Source organism: Danio rerio, chromosome 2 (genome assembly GCF_052040795.2).
Source record: "Danio rerio strain M-AB ecotype USA chromosome 2, GRCz13ab, whole genome shotgun sequence".
In the NCBI taxonomy this organism is placed as follows: Eukaryota; Metazoa; Chordata; class Actinopteri; order Cypriniformes; family Danionidae; genus Danio; species Danio rerio.
In genome coordinates this window covers 24,443,385-24,468,696 of record NC_141022.1, presented here as the reverse complement: position 1 = coordinate 24,468,696, position 25,312 = coordinate 24,443,385, and the positions used below count along the sequence as shown (strand labels likewise).

General features: G+C 35.9%; 1 protein-coding gene across 2 annotated transcripts in view; it reads right to left on the bottom strand.

Annotated features, from left to right (window-relative positions):
* Nucleotides 1-25,312, bottom strand: part of pip4k2ab (phosphatidylinositol-5-phosphate 4-kinase, type II, alpha b) — a 68,462-nt gene that overhangs the window by 29,095 nt on the left and 14,055 nt on the right. For both annotated transcript variants that reach the window (XM_087240762.1, XM_087240761.1), the window contains exons 2-3: nucleotides 8,032-8,129; nucleotides 3,371-3,467 (exon numbers count right to left, since the gene is read on the bottom strand). In XM_087240762.1, coding sequence (XP_087096888.1) covers nucleotides 3,371-3,467; nucleotides 8,032-8,129 — 195 coding nt within the window. The remainder of the gene's footprint in view (nucleotides 1-3,370; nucleotides 3,468-8,031; nucleotides 8,130-25,312) is intronic.

The window sequence follows — 25,312 nt, the reverse complement described above, 5'->3', positions numbered from 1 at the left end:
CATTAACTCAATTAAATGCTCAGAGGTGTGCGAAATATTAACTATTCTAAGATAATAATTGATCAATTGTTATTAATATTATAATGATTCACAAAGGCAGAACAATATGCTAATGTATTTTACAGTCACAATGCTGGGTCAACAGTAGCCTGTGTAGAATTGTGGTATTCTGGGAGATGTGCCAAATTCAATATACTATTTTGAGCGTAATGCATTTTAACTTGATCTGAGCATGAAAGATGTGCTGTTCGCTGTAGAAACTAAAACCTGATATTATTGCAGTTCATTTGTAAAACCAAGAAACCCCCCATATTATGAGGGCTATATAGCTAGCATCACATTTTGCAAATCAAATGTTGTAGATCGTTAACATCTCCCTTTGACATTAAATGTTGTTTCAATGATATTGAGAACAAGTAACTAATACTTCAGAGCTCAACCATTATTGATGGATTATGCAGTAAACAATTATACTGTACAATTATAACAAAAGTGAAGTCAGCTTGTAAATAAAGTAAAAGAAAAGCTCATCTTGTAACTCATTTCTATAGAAGCTTGTTTCTGCCGCAGGATAGAATAAGTGCGATTGCGAATTTATAGGTGTGCTCGCACTTGGAAGCATTGGTTTGATTAAATGAAACTCTGATACAAATGCTCTGTAAGTGCAGTTCATCCGAGTAATTGTGAATAAACACAATCATTCAAATGCTGGTGCATAGCATACAAATAGACTAAGATGTAATATGAATAGCCTACAGCTCAAACACATCTAAATTAACCTAAAACAGGCTAAGATGTGACCATATAAAGGACAGAATGTTTTTGTTTAGATTTTTTTTTTCATCATAAAGGCAATGTAGCCTATTACAGCGCAAAACAGATACTGGAAGGATCTTTTCCTTGCAGCAGATTTTTGTGTTCCTGTAGCTGAGTTGACACCTAAATACATATTACAAGCTCTTCACAATTTCTCAACTGATAAAATTACAACTCACATACACAGAGCCGGGCTGTAACAGATTATGTGTAATCTGCATTACATAATCAGATTACAAAGTCAAGTGCTTGTAAATACTAAAGACTTTACTTGTAATCAAACTACGGTTACTTTTTATGGATTATATGATTACACATTATTTACACAATGACAGAAAGCTGTTCACAATTCAGTCATTCTTTCTATTATCTTTTTCTTAATAAACTTGCTGCTTATACACTAACTGACAAAATCTTGTCGTCAATCCCAGTTGTAAGAGCAACAAATAATAACTTGAGTTCTAGTTGATCATTTGGAAAAGTGGCAAAAGGTAGATTTTTATTCACATATCATCACAAATACTGCAGAAGACCTATTGGGACCTGCATGGATCCAAGATTCTCATTTAAATCAGTGAAGTTTGGTGAAGGAAAAATCGTGGTTTGGGGGTTACATTCAATATGGGGGTGTGCGAGTAATCTGCAGAGTAGATGGTAACTTCAACAGGCTGAGGTATCAAGACATTTCTGCTGCCCATTACATTACAAACCACAGAAGAGGGCAAACTCTTCACCAGGATAGCGCTCCTTCTCATACTGTACTTCAGCCTCCTTATCAAAGTTTCTGAAAGCAAAGAAGGTCAAGGGGCTCCAGGATTGGCCAGCCCAGTCACCTGATATGAACAATATTGAGCATGTCTGAGGTACGATGAAGGAGGAGGCATTGAAGATGAATCCAAAGAATCTTGATGAACTCTGAGAGTCCTGCAAGAACGCTTTCTTTACCATTCCAGATGACTTTATTAATAAGTGATTTGAGTCATTGCAGAGATGTATGGACGCAGTCATCATACACAATATAATTTTTTTCCACTGCACTATGACTTTATATTCTGTACTGTACAATATTTCTGTTAAGTGACAAGACTTTTGTCTAAGCAAAGACCTTACTGTCCTAATTAAATCATTTAAAATCAAGACATGATCATACTTTATTTTGGTAAAATAAGCGTAGTTTAGAGGCCTTTGCTTTATATAAGCCACTTCTGATACCAAATGATCAACTAGAAGTTTTTTTTTTTTGTTCCTAAAACTTGGATAGGCGACAAGACTTTTGTCAGGTAGTGTGTACATTTGTGATTTTTTGTTTTTTTGTGGGTGCTGAGAGTGGGAAAGATAAGGAATCACATTTTCTTAAATTACCAACAAGAAATTATGAAAAATAAACCACCATTTTGTCTATGAATACTTGAATTATTTAAAATTGTTTAAACTTTTTCAGAAGTTCTAAGTCCACTAATGCAAATTTAATAAATCTGTTGTATCACGTCACTTAATTTTTAAAACATATTTAACTATATGTATTTGAGTGTGCATAGGGCTGGGCGATAAAATCAGCACCAATATTTATTGACCGAACACCATTGTCAATAACGCAAAAAAAATAATAAATAAAAGAAAATTAAAAAATGCGCCTAGTTTCAAGAGATGCAAGGAGAGCGAGAGCAAAGTGCATAGAAAATGGTGAATAAAAGCATGCGCTTACGCTTGTCACTTCAGGTCAGAATAGCAACACATGCAAAATGAGTGCTGTTTAGCAGCAGTGAGGAGATTGTAAATAAAAAAAGGATGCAATGATGTCGCCAGAGTGGCTTTTTGGTTTCTTTTCTTGTGCATCCCAGCCACTAGCTCCCCATATGAAAGAGTTTTTAGCATGGGTGTAATATAGTCATTCAACGTCACAATTTATAATGTTGCAATAAGTGTTTGAATAATGATAGTCGGATCCTTTACTTGAAAGCTCAGATTTGATTATCATTTGTTTTGTTTACAGAGTTTGAGGTTTACTAAATCATTATTGTTATCACCTAACAGATGTTGATCTACCTTTACCATTGCACACACTTTGTAACCATTTATTTATCAGGTTTAAAAGTCTCTTTAACACTTTTTATTATAAAAAGATCAAATACCTTCTTTAAATATTTAGTTTTTTAAATATTAAAACTATTTGCCTTAGTAATGTTAGTAAAATGAAATAAAGAGATTGAATGAAAAACAATCTTGATATTCCTAAATGTATTGTATAAAATATTCAATAATTATCAATGTCGAATGATATGAAACATAATATCGTGATTTTTTAAAATTAATCCATCTTTCAAACTGTGTTTTTGGCTAACATCAGTTTAAACGGTGACTGTTTAAGATATGTTCAGTTGATCTCTGCTGCAAAGTAGAGCTGTGTGACCCCTCAACATTTTCATAAACAGCGAAGTGACTACAGCTCCAAAGCTCTTATGAGAGAAGGAAGCAGTTATACTAATTGCTAGAGCACCAAAAGTGGCATATTGCACTAAATTTACTGGCAAAAAACAAACAAACACTTAGGTACCTGATATTCCTGATCATCAATGGAGAACCGCTCCCTCAGATTGCGGAAGACTAGGGGACAGTACTCCTTAAACTTAAAATGGCTTGGCATGTTCTCTCTTTAAAGGCAGAAAAAGGTACAAAAGACAGTAATTAACAAAGGCAAAGCTGTGATTATATGAAGTAAAGCACCTTAAACTTTACAGTTTATACATTATATATTCTTTAAAACTAGTAATAAAATATGATGAGTTCAACTTTGCCAGAACTAACTCATCTTGTTAATCTTACAGAAAGGTACAGTAAGTAACAATATAAAATAATTCAGACAACTGTTAATATGGCAACATTTACACAACTATCAATACTTTGCTGGGCCTTAAAGACAGCCTGTAGTTTCAGCTGTAAACAGGCTTCATGCAAAAATAAACTTGGTAATATTTTCGCAGACACACTACAGCAACTTCTTCACCTCCTGATAGTTTTCATACCATCGTATAAAGAATTTGTGCATATAATAATCACAGTTTACTATATTTTCCTATCCTCATTTACATAAATGAACTTTAGTGTTCTCCCCACTAGTAAAAAAATACCAAAAATGATATCTGGTGTTTGAATTGTTGGTTTGACTGTACATCCAAATGATCACCGAAGTCCTTGTTTACACCTGGTATTAAGATGAGATTTTGTTGATTTGATCATAAACAGATTACAGGTATAAATTGGCCTAAATCATTTTGAGCTTGTCAACTTTTTCTAGAGGTGGTTAAAAATTGATTCAATTGGATCGGTATGGTCGTGTGATCAAGTGTGTTTCTTTTAAACATTACAGGATGTATTGGTGGTCAGGTGGGTTTAAACCTTGACAACGGTAATCCTAAATTTATCAGGCAAAGAAATGTAAAAAAGCAAATGTTTTCTTGATCAGTCCGTATTCTAACACGAACTTGCAACGTTTGACATGCATTTATGCTATAATTTTTTCCTGTTTTTATACACTCTAAAATACATACCAGAATAACAAATTGTATGTTGCCTCTGCATTTCACTTAAGTGATGTGGGAAAAAATACCTCAATCAAAATCAAAATTTACTCACCATTTACCCTCTGTCGAGTTGTTTCAAACCTTTATGAGTTTTTTCTTCTTTCTTCATAAAGAAGATTTATGTTTTTTTTTTTTGTTTTTTTTTTAAACGCAGGAAAAAGTGAGGAAAACAAGTCAATGGTTACTGATTTCCAAAATATAATTTTTTTTGTTTATTATGAGAAAAAAAATCATAAAGATTTTAGAAAATGGTGAGTAAATGATGAAAGAATTTTTATTTTTGAGTGAGCAATCCCTTTAAAGTTGTCTGAAATCTACAGCAATATTTACTGTTATTTGACTGCAAATTAGATTTAATAAATATAGCTTTCATGTGAATGTTTGGTTTCCTGTATAAAATCATTTATGTGCTGTTAATCATTTATTTTAGGCAAAGCAACACACAGAAACATTATTTCACCAATCATTTTCACCAAAACATTGGCTGACTGGTCGGTTCACATGATGGGAATGCCTGATCCCTTGCATAAAATGAATGATTTTATCCATAAAGACACTGTAAATCCATAACTCCATGATTACTGCCTATATTGGATAAGTTTAAATGTATATGTAAGTAATGCATATGCTAAAATGCAGACTGGCCACTGGCATAAAATACTGATTATAATCTATACACTGCAAGAAAATGCTTTTGTCCTGTATCTAGTCTAAATATCTACACATTCTTAAATCAAGAGGATTTTCTAGACAAGCAAAACTTATCGTCTTGATTTAAGAAATAATAATGCCAAATTGATGTTGACAAATTTAATGCCAATGGGGTAAGAAAAATTATCTTGTTTAAAATTGAAAGAAAGATTTTTTTTCTTACCCCTTTGGCAGACTATTTTGCTTATTTTAAGGAAAAACTCACTTAATTTGGGCACACTATTTCACAAAACTAGACACAATATTTTTACTTGTCTAGAAAATGCTTCTTGATTTAAGAATTTGTAGATATTTAGACTAGAAACAGGACAAAAAGTAATCAGTAAGTACGAAAAATAAGCGAATTACTAAAAGGTGCATAAACAAGTTTTTTTTTAAAAAGAGGGGGAAAGGAACAATCTAATACCTGGTTCTGCAACAGCACAACTTTCTCTTTTAGTCTGAAAAACATCTACATATGTTCAATATGAATAAAACTATTGCACCGTGTGATCTTCCTAACGTTATCTCTCGTTGGAGCAAGTAGAGAAGTCAACCTTCCGGTGCGTGTGGCTCACAGTGAATCGTTACATCGTTACAACTTGCTGCTTAGGCAAGGCATAGGTCTCTGTTTGCCAATCACAATGCACTCAAACAGCTAACTAATCACAACACATTTCATGTTTTGGAAGGCGGGATAATTGAGTGGTTTGTGCCAGGCTGAGGAAAAGGGTCATGTAAATTATGTGAAAAAAATAGCTCTTTTTAACTAAGCATCAGAGTATGTGCAGTACATCCACCAAAACAAAATAAGGACTTTGTCAAAAAGCATAATATGACCCCTTTAATATTTTGGCTTATTATTTTTTTACTGTACAGTATACAGTAGCTGCTTTTCCACTATCAACTGATTCTCTTTCCTTAGTCCCCATGATCCAGAAGCTGCGACCATTATTTTTTTCATATTGTAACACAGCTCCTGGAGAAATGGAATATTAAATGACAAAACAGTGGGTGTGGCTTATTTTTCTACATTGAGCTGAATGGATGTAGTAAAGTAGTAATTTCATTTAGAAAGATTGGGAAAATGTTTGGGGAGAGGTATTACAACCCAACCCACTCCTCCTGCTCAACATTTCCATTTGTTGTCAAAACTGACAGTTGGAGGGGCGTGGTTAAATGTTAGCCAAGCCCATTTCATTATTCATTCATTCATTTTCTTGTCGGCTTAGTCCCTTTATTAATCCGGGGTCGCCACAGCGGAATGAACCACCAACTCATCCAGCAAGTTTTTACGCAGCGGATGCCCTTCCAGCCGCAACCCATCTCTGGGAAACATCCACACACAAATTCACACACTACGGACAATTTAGCCTATCCAATTCACCTGTACCGCATGTCTTTGGACTGTGGGGGAAACCGGAGCACCTGGAGGAAAGCCACGCGAACGCAGGGAGAACATGCAAACTCCACACAGAAACGCCAACTGAGCCAAGGCTCGAACCAGCGACCTTCTTGCTGTGAGGCGACAGCACTACCTACTGCGCCACTGCTTCACCCCCATTTCATCAAATATACATCAAATAATAATAATAATAATAATAATAATAATAATAATAATAATAATAATAATAATAATAATAATAATAATAATAATAAACAGCAAGAGCTTTTACAGAATTTAATTAAAGATTAGAAGGGCAAACATTTTTTTTTATGGCATGCACAGATGAATTGTTCACCAGAAAACAATGTGCAATGTGAGCTAACAAAACCATATGGTTACTTTTGATTTCTTGGGGACTTAAACTGTTTCGGTTTTATTTTCCATAGTTGTGTAACTTTACTGAACTTCATATTTACATCTGTTTCAAGCTACGAATATTTGAAATTACAAATCAACAGAACAAAACCGAGATATGATCACAAACTGAGCATTTGCGATCAATACACTTTACAAGCCGCAGATTTTAATTAATTTATAAAGAGTATACAAACATACTGACAGTAATAGCAACTTACTGTACATTGTTATGGGTCAATGATGCTAATATTCGACACAAATCCATCAATTTCCCCTTTCTGGCTGTTCTATGTATGAATGAACTACGTAAAAGCACTGTCATGCGTGTTTCCTCGTTGGTTAGTAACGCAAATATTATATATTTGTTATTATTAGATTCTTTTTTAATTTCACCTCTCCTGCTGAGCATGAGCTACACTGTTGAATGGTTAGCGTATGAGGGGGCTAGGCTAAGCTAGCTTAAATTTTGATTGATTTATTCTCTAATCGGTTGCCTATTATGTGGTGAATATACCCCTGTAATGCATACTGCAGTCCTTTATTGTCTGGCTTTTTCGGATATCTCACCTGTTCGCCAAAAATGACATTATATTCCTGGCAATGTCTGACACCGTCGCACACATATTGAAAAAGCAATGCCAGGCATGAAAGCTTGACAGGCGTAGCAACAGTAACTAAGAAGGGCGGGGCTTAGCGAAGGGTCCATTGCCTTGGTAAAACAAATATAATGTAAACAGAGATATGGACAAAGATCAGATATTTCTGTTTTGAGAACTCCTTTTTTTCTGATATTTAGCTTGTTCAATAAAAAAGTTGAGATCTTTTGTTGAGAACGGCTTGTAATCATACTGCGACATTCAAGGCTCATGCGGAAACACAACCAGAACCCGAATGAGAACGGTTTAGCATGAGAGTGGAAATGTGGCTTATGCAAATTTTTTTACTTATTTTTTCCAATATTAGAATGAAAAATCAGAACAAGCTGAAACATCCACTCATAGACCATTCAATATCAGAAATGAGGTCGAAAGTGTACAAAAGAGATGGATTGAAATGCTTGTGAACCGATAAACAAAAATCTATCTTCATACCAGGAGTAAACTCTGAGCTCAGCAGTCCCATCTTAATTCAGTCTCTTACTTGTTGAAGAGGTGGTTGTCCACCTTAATCTTCGAGTTGGCTTTGAAGTCATCAGGCATCAGCATAACAGGAATCTGGATGTGTCTGAGTTCATTTATCTAAAGGAAAAGAACAGTAGCTGTTAAAATAATACAAACTGAGTCACTCATATCTGCATAATTAAATAACATATAATACAATATCAAACGAGCTGAGACATTTAAACAATATCTTGACATTTGCTGTACAAGAGACTTCTGGAAGCGCTCCAATAGAATAAATCCCAGCTTTTTCTTATTCACCGAGACCTATCTGCAGTACAGGGGCCATTTCTCAAAATCTACTGCACTGATGGACCGCGGCCAAGAAACAACTTCCTTTCACTAACAACAGCAGCAGTGAAAAACAGAGCTGTCTGCGCCAACAGGGTGAGCATTACTTATTTGGCTGGACTGTCAACTTCCTTTTTTATTATCCTAAACAATTTAATACACGTCAATGGACCTTTCATGGCCAATATCCACATGCATGACTACAAATGAATTCAAGACAAATGATTGATGCATAAGGTGCATATTTGACATAGGATAGTCATATTTCTGTTCAAATTTCTGTTCAACATGTTTGTTTGTCCTACATGGTGGAATCCAACCTGGCTATTTGACACTCGCTTTCCATCATATGAACACACACACCAAACTATGACGTGTTTTGTGTATGCAGAGAGTTATTTTGAGCATCTTCCTGTGCCTCCATCTGTCCCTGCTCCATCGGAGGTGTCTTCCTGTCTATTAACAAGCACTTTTATGAAGAAAGATGCACTTTGTGGAGTAAAATGATGACAAACGTGATGTTAAGAATAAGCATTAGGCAAAAATGCTGATTTAAGGAACTGTTAACATACCTGTGTGAAGCCCCGGAATGTAAGGTGTGAACCTTCACTATTTAATGCTCCATTATAATGGTACAACAGAGATTTAAAACTGAGCTGAAGAGATAAAGGAGGAGTGGAAGAAAAGCAAATGAAGGACCGGGGAAGAGGGCATGAGGTTCATGGAAAGCTGCAATTGAAACAGCAGTGGCTGAAATGGGAAAGGACAAGCCACGGTCAACCAGACTGAGCTGTGTGACACAAACACACACGCACACCACCATCCATTCATTTACACAGCATGTGACAGGTGATTCAGGGCAATAAACAAATTTAGGCCCTAAAGCATGTTTAGGAGCCATATTTTATAGTTTACTGTTCAAGGTTATTATCATAATTTTTGGTGTTATATAATGTGTTCCTGTATATTTGTATGTCATATACTTTTGGTTTTCTACTGAGCATGTGTAATATGCTGTTTTAGTATGCATGTTTTGTGCATGTGCATGTTTTGTGCATGTGCATGTACGTGAGTTTTTTTGCACATGTGAGTGTGATGTGCAGGTGTTGGAGAGCACAAGATTTTGATGTAAAAGTGTCAAATTGGCATCAGAATTCATCAAACTGGAACAAACAAGTTGTATATGAGTGATAAAATTGACAGTGTGGATGACTGGTGTAAAAAGATACACTGAATTAAATGGACTATCGTGTTGTGATCAAGTGAAAGAGCACTAATACATGTCAAAATGTGTAAAATGATCATAAGAAGGATACATGGCTCCCTACAGAATGTATTAACAAATTTACACATGTGCATCCATCCATCTATCCATTTATCCATCTCTTTCTCAATATATATATATATATATATATATATATATATATATATAGGGCTCGAAATTGCGACCATTTTGGTTGTATATGCGCCCGAAAATTAATCTATGCGACCTCATAATATATATGGGAGCATTAGTGCGACTGCAGATAATGGTTGTAGTGCGACCTGTTTTGATTTTTTTGTAAAAACGTGCTGAATCGCTCTTCCCTGCCGCTATATTGGTTCATATTAGCTGTCATTCACTCAAGGTATTCCGCTGTCAGATGACAGGGAAGGAGCTTTTATGACCACAGGAAATGCAAACGGCTAAAGAGTAAAAACTTAAAGCACACAGGTTTGCAAACCCCACCTAAAGTTGAGGCGCAGATTAAAGCGATCATGACACGTCACGTGGTAAATAATGATCCGCCAGCTGAGATCAATCGAGTACGCGCTTCTTGGAGAAGGTGCCCGAATCTCCATGCGTTGCATTCACTGCGTGTTCAGCGCAAATGTCCGCTAAAAGTCAAATTTAATACTGTACATATCATCGCCAAAGAAGCACGCCTTTACTAAGTTTTTATAACTGCGTCTCATAACAAACAGCGGTATTGCGCCGATGGTTAGCGCAAGAATCCTGCTCTGCCTGCTCATAAATTGGGTCGGCTGACTCGCCTGCTTTCCACTAACACAGAAAAATGAAGATCAGCTCAGACTGAACCTTTAAATTGACACAAACTGCAACCAAAACTTTTAAAGAGTGATAGAAGTGAGACTTTACTTACTTTCTTTTGTCTATTCTTTTTTGAGGTGTGTATTATTTTATATTTATTTACTGAAACTGCTTTGCAGCTTTCATCATTGAATTGAATGATTTATTATAATCTTTTGTTTGTTTTGTAGCAGAAATATTATTTATTAAATTGACATGCATATAAAAACAGCAGTACAAAATAAATATTTCTTACTGCAATGCTTCATTTTTGTTTGATGTAAACTATACAATTATTTTTTTATAAAGTAACAGACTTTTTATAGCAGATAACCTACATTCATGCACATTCAAGGCAGTATCATAATGAGAAATGGAATTCATTACTATTATTGTCATTTTTTATCATTATTAATATTCTATGGCCTAATTATTAGACTTTCATTTTGGAATTATTGCACACAAATATCAATGTCTTCGCAGCATTAGTTAGATAGTTGTTTCTGGTTTTTGTCAGTCCTATTAATGTTGTTTTAAAATACAATAAATCCCTTAAAATACAATTTGCAGCGGTGCTCATTCATTTTTGGTGGTGCTCCTAAATTTTTTCTGGTGCTCCTAAAATTTTTTTTGGTGCTCCTAAATATTTGAAGTTGGGAGCACCGGTGCTACCAAGTAAAAAAGTTAATTTCGAGCCCTGATATATATATATATATATATATATATATATATATATTATTTTTTTTTTCCAGAGATTGGTTGCAGCTGTAAAGGCATCCACTGCGTAAAACCTTCTGGATAAATTGGCGGTTCATTGCCTTCATTATATATATATATACACACAGTTGAAGTCAGAATTATTAGCCCCCCCTAAATTATTATACCGCTTGTTTATTTTTTCCCCAATTTCTGTTTAACGGAAAGAAGATTTGTTCATGACATTTCTAAACATAATCATTTTAATAACTCATTTCTAATAACTGATTGATTTTATCTTTACCATGATGACTGAAAATAATATTTGACTAGATATTTTTCAAGACACTTATATACAGCTTAAAGTGACATTAAAGGCTTAACTAGATTAATTGAGTTAACTAGGCAGGTTAGGGAAATTAGGCAAGTTATTGTATAACAGTAGTTTGTTCTGTAGATTATTAAGAAAAAATATAGCTTAAAAGGGCAAATTATTTTGTCCCTTAAATGGTTTATAAAAAATTCAAAACTGCTTTTATTCTAGCCGAAATAAAACAAATAAGACTTTCTCGAGAAGAAAAAATATTATCAGACACACTGTGAATCATTTGGAAAATATTTTAAAAAGAAAGAAAAAAATCGAAGGGGGCTAATAATTCTTACTTCAACTGTATATATTACTTCAACTGTACATATTATGTACAAACACATATAAAACTGGAAAATAAAAAATATATTTTATTCCATTTACTGTAGTGTAGCTATTATTATAATATCAAATCAGATAGACAATCACATACAAAGTCAACCCAGGCTCATTGGAGATATGAGCCAAGGGCTACATTTTTTAGAACAGAGCAATATGTACCTTGGGCTATGTCTCCTTGCAGTTTTTGTTTTCACAAATCCACCAAAGGCTCCCATGTACACTTACCAGCCACTTTATTAGGTACATCTGTCTAACTGCTCGTTAACACAAATGTCTAACCAGCCAATCATATGGCAGCAAAGCAATGCATTAAGGCTTGTAGACATGATCAAGATGATCTGCTGCAGTTCAAACTGAGCATCAGAATGTGGAAGAAAGCTGATTTAAGTGACTTTGAACGTGTCATGGTTGTTGGTGCCAGACAGCTGGTCTGAGTATTTAAGAAACTGCAGATCTACTAGGATTTTCACTCACAACTATGTCTAGGGTTTACAGAGAATGGTCCAAAAAAGAGAAAATATCCATTGAGTGGCAGTTCTGTGGGCGCAAATGCCTTGTTGATACCAGAGGTCAATGGTTCAGGCTGATGGCGGTGGTGTAATAATGTGGAGGATATTTTCTTGGCACACTTTAGGCCCAAATGAGTACCAATTAAGCATTGTGTCAACACCACAGCCTACCTCAGTATTGTTGCTGTATATGTCCATCCCTTTAGGACCACATTGTACCCATCTTCTGATGGTTACTTCCATGTAAAAGCATGAATCATCTCAGACTGGTTTCATGAACATGACAATGAGTTCACTGTACTCAAATGGCCTCCACAGTCACCAGGTCTCAATCCAGTGGAGCACCTCTGGGATGTGGTGGAACAGGAGATTTGCATAATGATTGTGCAGCCGATAAATCTGCAGCATCTGCATGATGCTATCATGTCAATATGGACCAAAATCTCTGAGGAATATTTCCAGTACCTCGTTGAATCTATGCCATGAAGGATTAAGGCAATTCTGAAGGCAAAACTGGGTCTACTAGTAAGGTGTACCTAATCTAATCCAGTGAGTGTATATTTTGACAGTCTCAAATACATTTCTGGGGCATGTTTTCGAAGGATGCGCAATAAATCATTGGCTATATCATTATCGGCTAATAAATAATTTTTTTAATGTTATCGTCATTGGTCCGATGTCAAAATTAGGTTGATGTCTTTAAGCCAATAGATTATGTATTTGTGCAGAAATGCCTGCCTTGCGTATGAGTGGGTTGAACTTGTTCAGACTTGTCTGCTGCATGGGCATAAAGTGTCCAGCTTGGATATAATGGAGCTGTCCTCATTGTTTATTCCTTTAAGTCTGTCCTTTCTTTGTGTGGTATTGCTGTGCATTATTAACTCCGAAAAAATACCAAATACCTTATCGTTGTAGATATGTTTGATAGAGTGGCATTGAGTATTTTGGTTTAAATTGCCTCAGGAAAAAATACTAGGTGTGTAAATGACATGCTAAACAACTCGTTGGGTTGTTTGTAATCTAGTATGATTATTTGTTCTTATCAATACGTTGCTTGCCATGTGTTGTTGATGTAAGATTGTATTTAGTTTGATCTGCATATTTATAATGATTATAACAAGCACACGTGATTGCTATTACTACGCACACACATAGTGACCAGTGAGCTGTAAGAGCCTTCACAGCAGGGAAGAGGTGTGCCAGTCACTGAATCCAGCATAGGGGTTCTCAACCCTCCGCCACATTTTGTATTATACTGCGCTTGTCATAAAGTCATCTATGCTCAATGCTCAGGTGTTGTAATAAAATCTGACTCCGAGGACAAATCTGACCCCCCTTCGCATGCACATGCATTACGCAATACTGCAGTTACACTTTCAAACTCACAGGCGGTTTATCACAAACCTTTTATCGATCATTTACCTGCAAATTACAGCAAGTAGCAATGTCACAGCAATGTTTGATTGACAAGCAGCACCTCCATGTGTTTAAAAGAATCTAAAATGCCAAATGGAACGAATTTATACCACATTTTTTAAAGTAAAACATACTATCTATATTTAGCTTTTTGCTTGAATAGTGCCTTTGAGCTGTCATAAAATGCCTCTCAAAACGCTTTTTCAGATGTGGAAAAAAAAAAAAACGAATTTAAATTTTTATGGCAGATGAAAGTTTCCCATTGACAACATGAGGTCAAATTTAATTTACAATATGCGAAAGTCACAGACAAAAGTTTGGATTCAGTGTGCAATAATCTTAACAATTGTGCAATTGAACTTAATTAAATCCCATTTTGTTATTTAACCTGTTATTTTTATGCAACAGTCAAGTTGCATGTTATTTTGCTATGCAAAGAAAAGGAATCATTTATTTTTGGCATGCTGATCTATTTGAAATCGTGACTCTAAGTATATATAATCACCTTGCAATTTTGAAATTATCCTCCTAGGGCCTAAGTGTCCACATACGTGAACAACACATTTTAGCTCTTAAGTGGCTATTTAAAATACTTTGAATGTTTTATTTTTTGTTACAGACATACAGTGTCATCCTGCAACTGTTTTGCAGCATATGAAATGTCCCAAACACTATTTTTAACTGTCCAAAATGTTGTTTTTACTTTCTGATAGTTAAAGGGCACCTAGGTTACCCCTTTTTTCAGATTTAATACAAGTCTTTTGCGTCTCTAGAATGTGTATATAAAGTTTCAGATCAAAATACCCATCAGATTTTTCATTATACCTTTTGCAAGATGCTGTTTTATACTGATTTCCAGCAGGGGGTGGTTTTGTCGTACTGCGCCTTTAAGACGAGTCTTTCCCGCCCACTATTTCTACATGCCTCCTCCCTCAGCTGCGTCAGACAACAGACAGACTTAAAGGAAGAAGGTCTCACGTAGCGTTTGTGAGATACTACAGTAAGAACTAACCTTTACTGGTCAGTATTGTGAAGTTGCATTGATGAGTCACACACAATATCGTTACAAAGTTAACGCGCGCGCCCGCGCACACACACACACACCGCAGATGACACACACACACACACACGCAGGCAGGCAGACAGACAGAGCGCGCTTAGCTTAGTTAAGGCTAACCTCAAGTACTGTGGGGATATTTGTTATGTAAACGTACAAAATAAACCTGATTTAACTTCCACAAACCGGTATTGAATCGTCTTCTTTTATAATTGTTCTGACACGTGGCTGTGCTGATAAAGTAAAGCTGAAGTAAAACGCTGTAATTAATTACACACATACTCTGTTTTAAAACACTTTAAACATGTGAAACTCACTCTTAATCACATTTGATGATGATTGCTGATCCTAGCGAACAGAACAGACCTTTTATTCCCGGTTGCTTTGCGTATGTCTGCCTGGTCTTGTTGACATACACGCGACTACCGGAGCATGTTAATGCGCACAGCTGTCAATCAATTCGGTGGGCGGGGGGAATCGCACATCTACGTAATGGTGCGATCGATTTGAAAACAGCTCCAATTGGCCGACCCTTATTGTTGTAGTTAAATTGAAAAAAAAGGACTGGGTGTGTTCATATCACCCCAGTATGACGGTCTATACACTATACCAACACACAGATCTGTCCAAACAGCTTGAAAAGTAGATTTTTTACCATAGGTGCCCTTTAAAGCAAGTAAAAAAAATGTCTATGTTAAATATGCATAAAAGCATTCAGGAAAAAGTGTTTTATGTAAATTTGGACCACGAGTCCACATATATGGACATATTTTTTCTCTAAAAGAACATTATGACAAAAATGATACTTAGATTTTTAATCTAATTAGGTTCGAATAAGCCCAAATAGCAAAGAGAAATAAAATTTGCATGTAAAAAAAACACATTGGGCCTAAAGAGGTTATTGCTTTTTTGCTTTGAATAGGCCATTCTAAAATCAGTTCAAACTTTTACGTAGTTTTTAAACTAAAATCAGTTGTTCACTGTATAAAAATATAACATTTTGAAATATTTAGATTTATTGGTTAATATATTGGAAATCAGCCTCCAAATCTAAGGAATTATCGGTTAGCTGTATCAGCCAAAAATTCATATCGGTGCATCCCTAACATTTTCTCATACGTGCCATTCTCGTGAATCCACCAGAGGCCCCTGTAAACATTTCTGCCAATTTCAACAAGCTTTTTGTGCACATCCATGAGAGAGAAGACAATGCGGTTGCCATGCATAATATATCAGCTTGCTATTGATTGACCCACACAGGCCCTTCCCTAAACCCAACCGATAGTGTTTTTAAAAGCAAACTAGGAGACAAGAGCCATGTCGGGCATAAGCTTTAACCAAAATTTCACACTACTTTTTTTGGTTTTATTTGACTTGGATTCTGGAACCATCCTTCACTGGAACCGTCAAACCCTAGTCTGCTCCAAACAACATGCCAAATCTGAAACGATATGTGGTGAAACGATATGTGGTGAAACGATATGTGGTGAAACGATATGTGGTGAAACGATATGTGGTGAAATGATTTGTGGTGAGCTACTCAATTATGCCGAAAATCTGTCCATACATAGGTAAGTGGTCAGCGGTACCACACACAAAGTGCCCTATGATACACCCGGCGCAAAAAGGTGTAAGATGTGTTTGGCATGATTTGTTGCTATTTTCAGACCAGCCCAACAATAATTTTCACAATTGGTCCAAGTTGTTTAAATAGCAACTCTGTGGACTCATGGGTGTTCGAGTCTAAAAAGAAGGTGTGTTAAGGTGCATTGCTGGCGTGTTGCTCTTTTGAGGAACTGAAATAGACCACGTCATTGACCAACTAAAAGCTGGTCTAAAGTCCAGTGTAAAGTGTGTTTGTTATGCACCTATGCAGGTCCAAACAGTCACACATTGCTTAATACACACATGATGTACAGCAATACACTAATATCTTTACATATTTACAAAATGTTACAAAAATTATTATTTTCTACATAAACACAAAAACCACTTTCTCCATGCCTCCTTCACCTCAGGGGGCTTTTTTATTTTATTGATGACAATTTACATTTGTATAATTTTATTATTAGTAGTAGTAGTATTTATTATACGCATATTTATATTTGTTTCAATAAAAACAAGTTTAGATTTGTCCACTTGTCAGGTTTTAGAGACATATGCATCACCGTATGGGGCATATGAATTTGACGTGTGTTTGGACATAACTTCATTATTACTGTTCATTTATTCGTTTGCTGAAAATAAAAACTCAATTTAGAAATAGTTTTGAAACAAATCTTTGCGCTTAACAAATTAAATTAAATATGTAGGCAACTGGATTTCTTCAGTCGATTGCGTACAACACCATTTCCTTATCCACAAAAGTAAAGGAGTAAAGAATAAAAGTAAAGAGAAAGTAAAAAAGCTAAATGGAGAAGGCTCATTCTTTATCCTCGCGCTGCAGATGGTCTGTTTAACTGTTTTCTCACTAGTGAAGCGTTCAGTTTTTCCACTTACAAAGTCAACCATGTAAATAGCAAATGCACCATGGCGAGACGGTGGCCATGGCGAGACTCTAGACTTTGCAGCCAGACTGTTAAAACAGAACACAAAATGAAAAAAATATATATTTCTTCGTTTTAAAGGGTCACATAACACAAAAACACATTTTTTGAGCTGTTGACAGTCATATGTGTCCCACGCTGCCATAAACACTATTAGGACACATATTTCATAAAAAAAAAGAAAATTGATTGTTTTTGCGTTAATTTCAGCAAATTCGTTCTTCCGGTTTGAAACAAATTTTTGAGGCTGCGTTACGCCGATAAGATCTTTGTCTGTATTTCAGCGTGTAGACTGGCTGTCTGTACCTGAAAGTACTTTGTGACGCCTCTGAGTGTGCTGCATTCATCCATGAGAAAACCAATCAACGCTCTCTATTGTGTATGCGGTGCAACTTCATTAACATGCATGATAGCTTTGAAGACTGTTTGTACCTGTACAGTGTTCAGACGGCAGAGAGACGCCACATTGTGTTGCCAAAACAAGAGGGAGAACAAGAATTGTTTGAAGATATGGGTCGTCACTGTTGCTTTTATAATTTGCTTTTTTTTTCCCGCCATGAGAGCGCAGCTGGACTCACGCAACACTCAACAAAAATACGTGTCTAAAGAAAATTTTTACTCGAGAGCTTTTCTCATCTGGAAATGGTGAAATCTTAATTTGCCGCTCGTTTCCTTTTAAAAAAGAGACGGCTCCAGTTGGTGTTGACTGTCCTGTCTATACAGATCTGGTAAGTAAGGGATCAGTGTCTTTGTTTGATTATTCAGATGGCAAAGTTAGTTTGTATCATCAGCAGTACTCTTTCAGTGTATAAAGACGGATTATTGTAAAATGATTTCTAAGTTACTAAAGTTTACAGTACGTTAATATCACTACAATATTATGGACTGAAAGATGCACTGTAAATGCAGCTCTCCGAGTGTAAATATGTAAACACTGCAATCAAACTTTCTGTCGTGTAGCATTTTGTGACTGAATTAACACACACGGCTTACTAACGCTACCGAGTGCATCTAAGTTACAGAGAAATGGGAAGGCTTTTTTTTTCTCTCATTCGCAGTGCAGTATCAAACATTGCATTAAAAATACATGCTTCCAGCAATGGACCCTTCGCTAAGCCCCGCCCTCCTTAGTTACTGTTGCTACGCCTGTCAAGCTTTCGTGCTTGGCACGGCTTTTTCAATGTGTGTGTGCCGGTTTCAGACATTGCCAAGGATGAAATGTCATTTTTGGCGAACAAGTGAGATATCTGAGAAAGCCAGACAAAAAAAGACTGCAGTATGCATTACAGGGGTATATTCACGACTTAATACACAACCGATTAGAGAATAAATCAATCAAAATTGAAGCTAGCCTAGCCTAGCCGCCTCATACGCTAACCATTCAACAGCTTAGCTCATGCTCAGCAGGAGAGGTGAAATTTTAAAATAATCTAATAAACTAATAAACAAATGAAACCGTGATTTCTCTATTTTTAGCCAAAAAGCCTGATAGATTAATTGCTGTGCAATGAAATATAGCGTTACTAACCAACAAGGAAACACGCATGACAGTGCTTTTACATAGTTCATTCATACATAGAACAGCCAGAAAGGGAAACTGATGGATTTGTGTCGAATATTAGCATCATTGACCCATAACAATGTACAGTAAGTTACATATTACTGTCAGTATGTTTGTGTTCTCTTTATAAATGACTGAAAAACAGCTGGGGGTAAAGTATAATGATCGCAGCTGCTCAGTGATTATATTTTGGTTTTGCTCTGTTGCTTTGTAATTTCAAATATTCGTAGCTTGAAACAGATGTAAATATGAAGTTCAGTAAAGTTAGCAACAGATTCGCAGATTTGTATTTTCTGGATCAATAACTCATGTCATTATGATCTATTCGCTATTAGTATGACTAACGTTAAGTTACTAACGTTATGGCGAAGGCTTAAATGGAGCATTAATCACAATATCAATCGAAAAAAAGGATTAAGACAGCTGTGAAACATAACCAGCTTTAGATCATAACCACAGTTTAGATCTGTTTAGGGTAAGAGGTCTGAGTTATTGCCGTCTGTCTATCACTGAATGTGTCAGGAATATCAAAACAAAACCAACTTAACTCTGCTCCTTTAGCGCCCCACACACAGCTTGATTTACGCTGGCATTTCTCCTCAAGGGTTTTAGGTTTTGAAAAGGAAAAAAATTCCACCATCCCGTCCAAACTTTTAGGATAGCGGTTATCAGATTTGCACAATCCATATGCACTCGCTCGAAAGCTTGACAGAGCCCCTGCGCGTAGCTACAGTTGCTAAGCCACGATTGGTGGGTGGCGGTTTTTGGGGGTGGCTTAGCGAAGGGTCAATTCCTCGAATCAAATATCTCATTTGTCACAGGGGGCATGAATGAAATTCCTGATTGAAAGTGCCAAACTGCAGTTAAAGCCCACCATTAAATCATTTTTTTTTACTCATATCCATGTAAACACAGTCACTGTCTTTCTGCCCTGCGTCTGTGTGTTTGGTTTCATGGTCCTTTAAAAATGTAGCCCTGCGCACTTATTCTCATTCGCTTGCATAATGTTTAAAATTACTCATCACACTCACACACATTTACTCAAAGCATATAAAATACTGATTTATTAATTATTATACATTTTACATACAAAATATTCTATGAAATTAAAATGTTTGTCTTTATTATGAAAGGACAGTATATTTTTGACAGAAAGTTAGAGAGGGAAAGGGACTGGATCCAGAGACACACTGACCACAATCTATCCATATTTCTATAGTTTATTTATAACCAAGTTTTTAGATATTATTAAGGATGCACGAGATTTAGGCAGCCATATCATTATTAGCCGATAAATGGTATATTTAAGATTATCAATCTTGCTATCATTATCTTATCACTTGTTATCGATCCCATGTCTAAATTAGGTTGATATCTTTAAGCCGATAAATTACGTAATTGTTCAGACCAGCCTGCCTCGCGCATGCGTAGGAGGAACATGTTAAGAGTCAGACTTGTCCTGTGCACTATAATGGGGCTCTCCTCACACTGTTTGTTCCTTCAAAGTCCATCCTTTCTTCATGTGATATTGCTGTGCGTTAATAACTCAGTAAGTAACCATGTTCCTTATCATTGTAGATATGTTTGATTGATTGTCATTGTGTATTTTGGTTGAAATCACCTCAGGAAAAATATTACGTGCAAACATCACAGCAGAGATGCACACGTGCTAAACAGCTCATTGGGCTGTTTGTAATCTAATATTATTGTTTGTTTATATCAAGGCTTTGCTTGTCATGTGTTGTTGATGTAAGAATGTACTCAGTTTGATCAGAATACTCATATTGATCATAACAAGCCCGCGTGAGGGCTGTCACCGCACACACACACACACACAAACTCAAAGTCGGCGTGTCCATAGAGGTGACCCAGGCGGCCGATTAGGGCAGCAGAATAGAGAAGGCGGCGTCAGCGACACCGGCCTGGTCCTTTCTTTCGCCGTAAAGCGTTGTCTGATTGACAAGCAGCAGCTACATGTGTCCAAAAGAATCTAAAACGAGAGGGGTCTGGATGCAGACCTGGTGCAGTGCAATCTGGGCTGCATCCAATGCTTTTTAATGGGCTCACCTAATCCCACCCCTAACCCTACCCCTCACAGTGACGTTACTCGCTCCATTTGAGTGCATTGTGTCTGACATTGCATCGCTGAGAGATACAATCTCAGCTTGCATCATAAAGGCTGTATCCAGATACTATTGTCTAAAACGCCAAATAGGGTAAATCTATGCCACATGTTTTTTAATACAATCTGTATTTAGCTTTTCGCTTATATGGTGGCTTTGAATGATCAAAACACCTCTAAAAGGCTTTTTCGGACATGTTTGTACATATGTACATCACTGTAACACGTTTTGTTCAAGAACATTTGAGCTGGTTTCAGTCCTTAGCTCTTTCATTTTAATTTTATTTAAAATATATTTAACTTGCTTGTTGATTAAATCCCACTTTGTTTTTAACCTATTATTTCTATGCAACAGTCAAGTTGCATGTTAATTTGCTATGAAGAAAAAGAAAATAATTATTTTTTGCATGCTGATTTATGTGAAATCATGAAAATAGGTCTATATAATCACCTTGCAATTTTGAAATCATAGCTTTTTGCTTTAAGTATAGACTATTCAGTTCATCAGAGCAGTTCAATTTTGTATGAAGTTTGCTGTATAAAAATAAAACATTTTGTAATATTTATAATTATCAGCCTCCAAGTCTGAAGAGTTATTGGTTATCGGTATCGGCCAAAAAATCCATATCGGTGCACCCCTAAACATTATATAGCCTACATGATAAAGGCAAATGAAAAAATGCTAAAATGCGTATATATATATATATATATATATATATATATATATATATATATATATATATATATATATATATATATATATATATATATATATATATATATATACTACAAGTTTTATACAAACATATTTATTGTACTTGAAATCAACACTAATCAAAGTAACAAGCAAAATTATATATATGCATGCGTGAGGAAAATGTCTCAACGAAATTCCGTTATTACAAGAAAATAAATTTTTATAACATAACTGAGTGACAAACTGCTGGACATGAATGAATATGTTAACGATATAACTGTGCTGTTCTCACGGGTGGTGTCTGATACTACACGGATGCTTTTGACATACTGTACCTTATTATATGCAAACGTCATGTTAATAGCAATAACAGTCTTTTCATGAGTCGCAATGTTAGTTTACTCAGTGCAGGCCCATTTGCGTACGTGGTGTTAAATTTTACATATAGCTGCCACTTGCACGGCGGACAGCATCTGGCGATTATATGAAGATTAAACAGAACCTCTCGTGCAAAATGTGGCAAACAGTTACCTGAAAATTTCATCCCACAGACTTTTCATAGCAGACTTGAAGCGAATGGAAGTCTTTTATCCACTCTTCGAAAAGTGTAGATGGTGGTGGATAAACATTCAGTACATGATCACTTGTAAGATTTGTTATTATTTGCAGGGCCGGCGCGTCCATAGAGGTGCCTTCAGTTATATCTTCAGTTATATACGCGCCTTCAGTTATATCCGCGTCCAGGGCGGCGGAATAGAGAGGGCGGCGTCCGCGACTATTTCAAGTCCTGATAGTGTCTTGAAAAAAATATTTAGCAAAATATTATTTACTGTCATTATGGCAAAGATTTCCCAGAGATGGGTTGCGGCTGGAAGGGCATCTGCTGCGTAAAAACGTGCTGGAAAAGTTGGCGGTTCATTCCGCTGTGGCAACCCTCAGATTAATGAAGGGACTAAGCCGCAAAAAAATATATATTATCATCCAATGTCAGTGTATGCAAGCACCTTTACAAACAAGTTACAGGTTAAAAAATAATAATTGGTTATATTAGTGGTGTTTATCTTTTAACAGAGACTGCACCTATTGATGTAATAATGACACACATATATAGATTGTGTGTGGCGAAGTGTCTCCTCACCCCCACCCCTTTTACACTCGGTTACATAATCAGCATACAATTTCATTTGGACAAAGCCATCGAGATTAATCAAGCAAAACCAGCGGCTTTTCCGGCGGAGCAGGCCATGTGTTTTCCGAAACCCACTCTGGAGCATGGACACCGAGATCATTACAAGCGATTTCATACTTCTTTTTATTGCATTTCAAATCAGAGCTAAAATAATTCCATTACCAGGGCCGGTATTCTCAACAGACTAATATCTGTCAGCACATACGGCTTATCACCCGCTTTACATAACACAGCGCTACTACAAATTCACATCAAGGGCAACAGACAGCGTCGTTCCTTCTGTGCTGGGAAAAAGAAGAGAGACTGGCTGAGTGTGTCGTTTCAATTCAGGCAATTTCTCATTCCGGCCATTAGGGAAGTTTCTGCCACAATGGAGGAGGCCTTTATCTCCTTCACCTAAAGACTTAAGTTAAACCTCCGAGACGCTTACGTAATGGACATGAAGAAGCTCATCTGAGTCAGAGCTGAATGAAAGGAGGAAAAATCAAAAGGGAAGGAGAGGGGAGGAGGGCTGCGGATTAGATGAGAGAGAAGATTCAAGCCTATGAAAGATGGTGTGAAGGCATGAAGCGAGTGGCTCTATTGGCCTACATGATAAAAATAGACCAAACCCTATAGGCTATATTCCTGAACAATACATTCATGAGGTCAAAGATCTCATTGTCATGTAGTGCCAGTAACCCTTATTAGTATTTTAGGGAAAGATTAGATAGATTTTATTTTTCTAACCAATTGTTTTGTCAGGTGAACTAAAATTTGCTAAAATAATAATATTAATAATAAAATAAATCACCTGTTGAACATTTAAAGGTGTGCAATTGTTCTCTATACACTATTCAGTTGTATAAAATTTCCTTAACACTTCAAACACATGTACACTGTAAAATAACCTTAAATTACAGAAAACAACAACAGACGTTAAATTACAGAAATTAACCATATATGTAAATTTAAAGAAATTTCTGTAATGTCCGTTATTTTCTGTAATTTAACAGCTGTTATTTAACTTTTTTTCTGGCGCCCCAGCTTTTTTTTTAAGAGTGTACAAAGCAAAATATATATATAAAACATATTACATGTTACATATTTAATTAAAACAAACCATTACTTGCTTTCTCCCTCTCTCTCCAATTCCAATGCACAGACAAGCAATACAAACACGCAATTGTTACACACACGCACATAAATGTGTTGTCAGTGCACAATTATTACGTTAACTTAGGAGTTAAGTTAACTTATTCATTTTTTAAAAATGTAAGTAGATTGAACATAAAACAATTAAGCTGTCCACAAAAACTCAAGAATTTTGTTGTTTTAACTCATTTTAAATAAGTAGTTCAAACAAAAAGCAAACATAGTTTTTGGAGCTGTATACAGTATTTTTACATATGGTAATTATTGGAAAAATGTATAGGCCCATTAACACAAAGCACAATAACTACCAAAATAAATATACCAATAAACATATTTGCTTCCACACTTACAAAAGATGAAAATCAGTTTTTTTTATGCTTTTCCCCTGCATTACCCCCTTGTCACTAGCAGATGCCCTTACTAGCTCATATAACCAGTGAATATATATATATTTTAAATGTATTAACCGATTCAATAATTCGTTTATTCATTCATTAATTTTCTTTTCAACTTAGTCCCTGATTATTAATTATTAATTACATTATTAATCTGGGATCGGCACTGCAGAATGAACCAGCAACTTATCCAGCACATGTTTTACACAGCGGATACCCTTCCACCAATCACTCGGAATCACCCATACACACTATACGTCCAAATTGGCTTACCCAATTTACCTATACCACATGTCTTTGGATTTGTGGGGGAAATCGAAGCACCCAGAGGAAACCCACGCCAACACGAGGAGAACATGCAAACGCCACACAGAAATGCTAACTGACCCAGCCGAGGCTCGAACCAGCAACCCTCTTGCTGTGAGGTGAAGGTACAGCATTGCCCCTATTAGCCTAATGAAATGAATTTAACCACTGTAGTCAGTTTAGTAAAAACAACAAACTATTTTTAGCAGCATTTTTAAAGGAGGCAACAGAAAATGCTGAAACTACCACTGGATACCAAAGGTATGCTACTTTTATTTCTATACTTCGATTTGATAGCTTGGATTGCGTAACTTCCATGCATATTTTATGATTCTTTACAAATGTATAACCAATTGTTTTCTAGATAGGCATAATCTTTAAAATGTATTCGAAAAGAGGGCAAGAAGCAGTGGTTCTCCACAATGATGTCAATGCATTCTGACTGTCTGTCAGTGTTTTATTGTTTATTAGCTAAGAAAAAATATACTAAAAGTGAAAATATTATTTATCTACATCTTTATTGTTATAGTTGTGTTATTTTCCCCTTTTTTCATATGAAAAA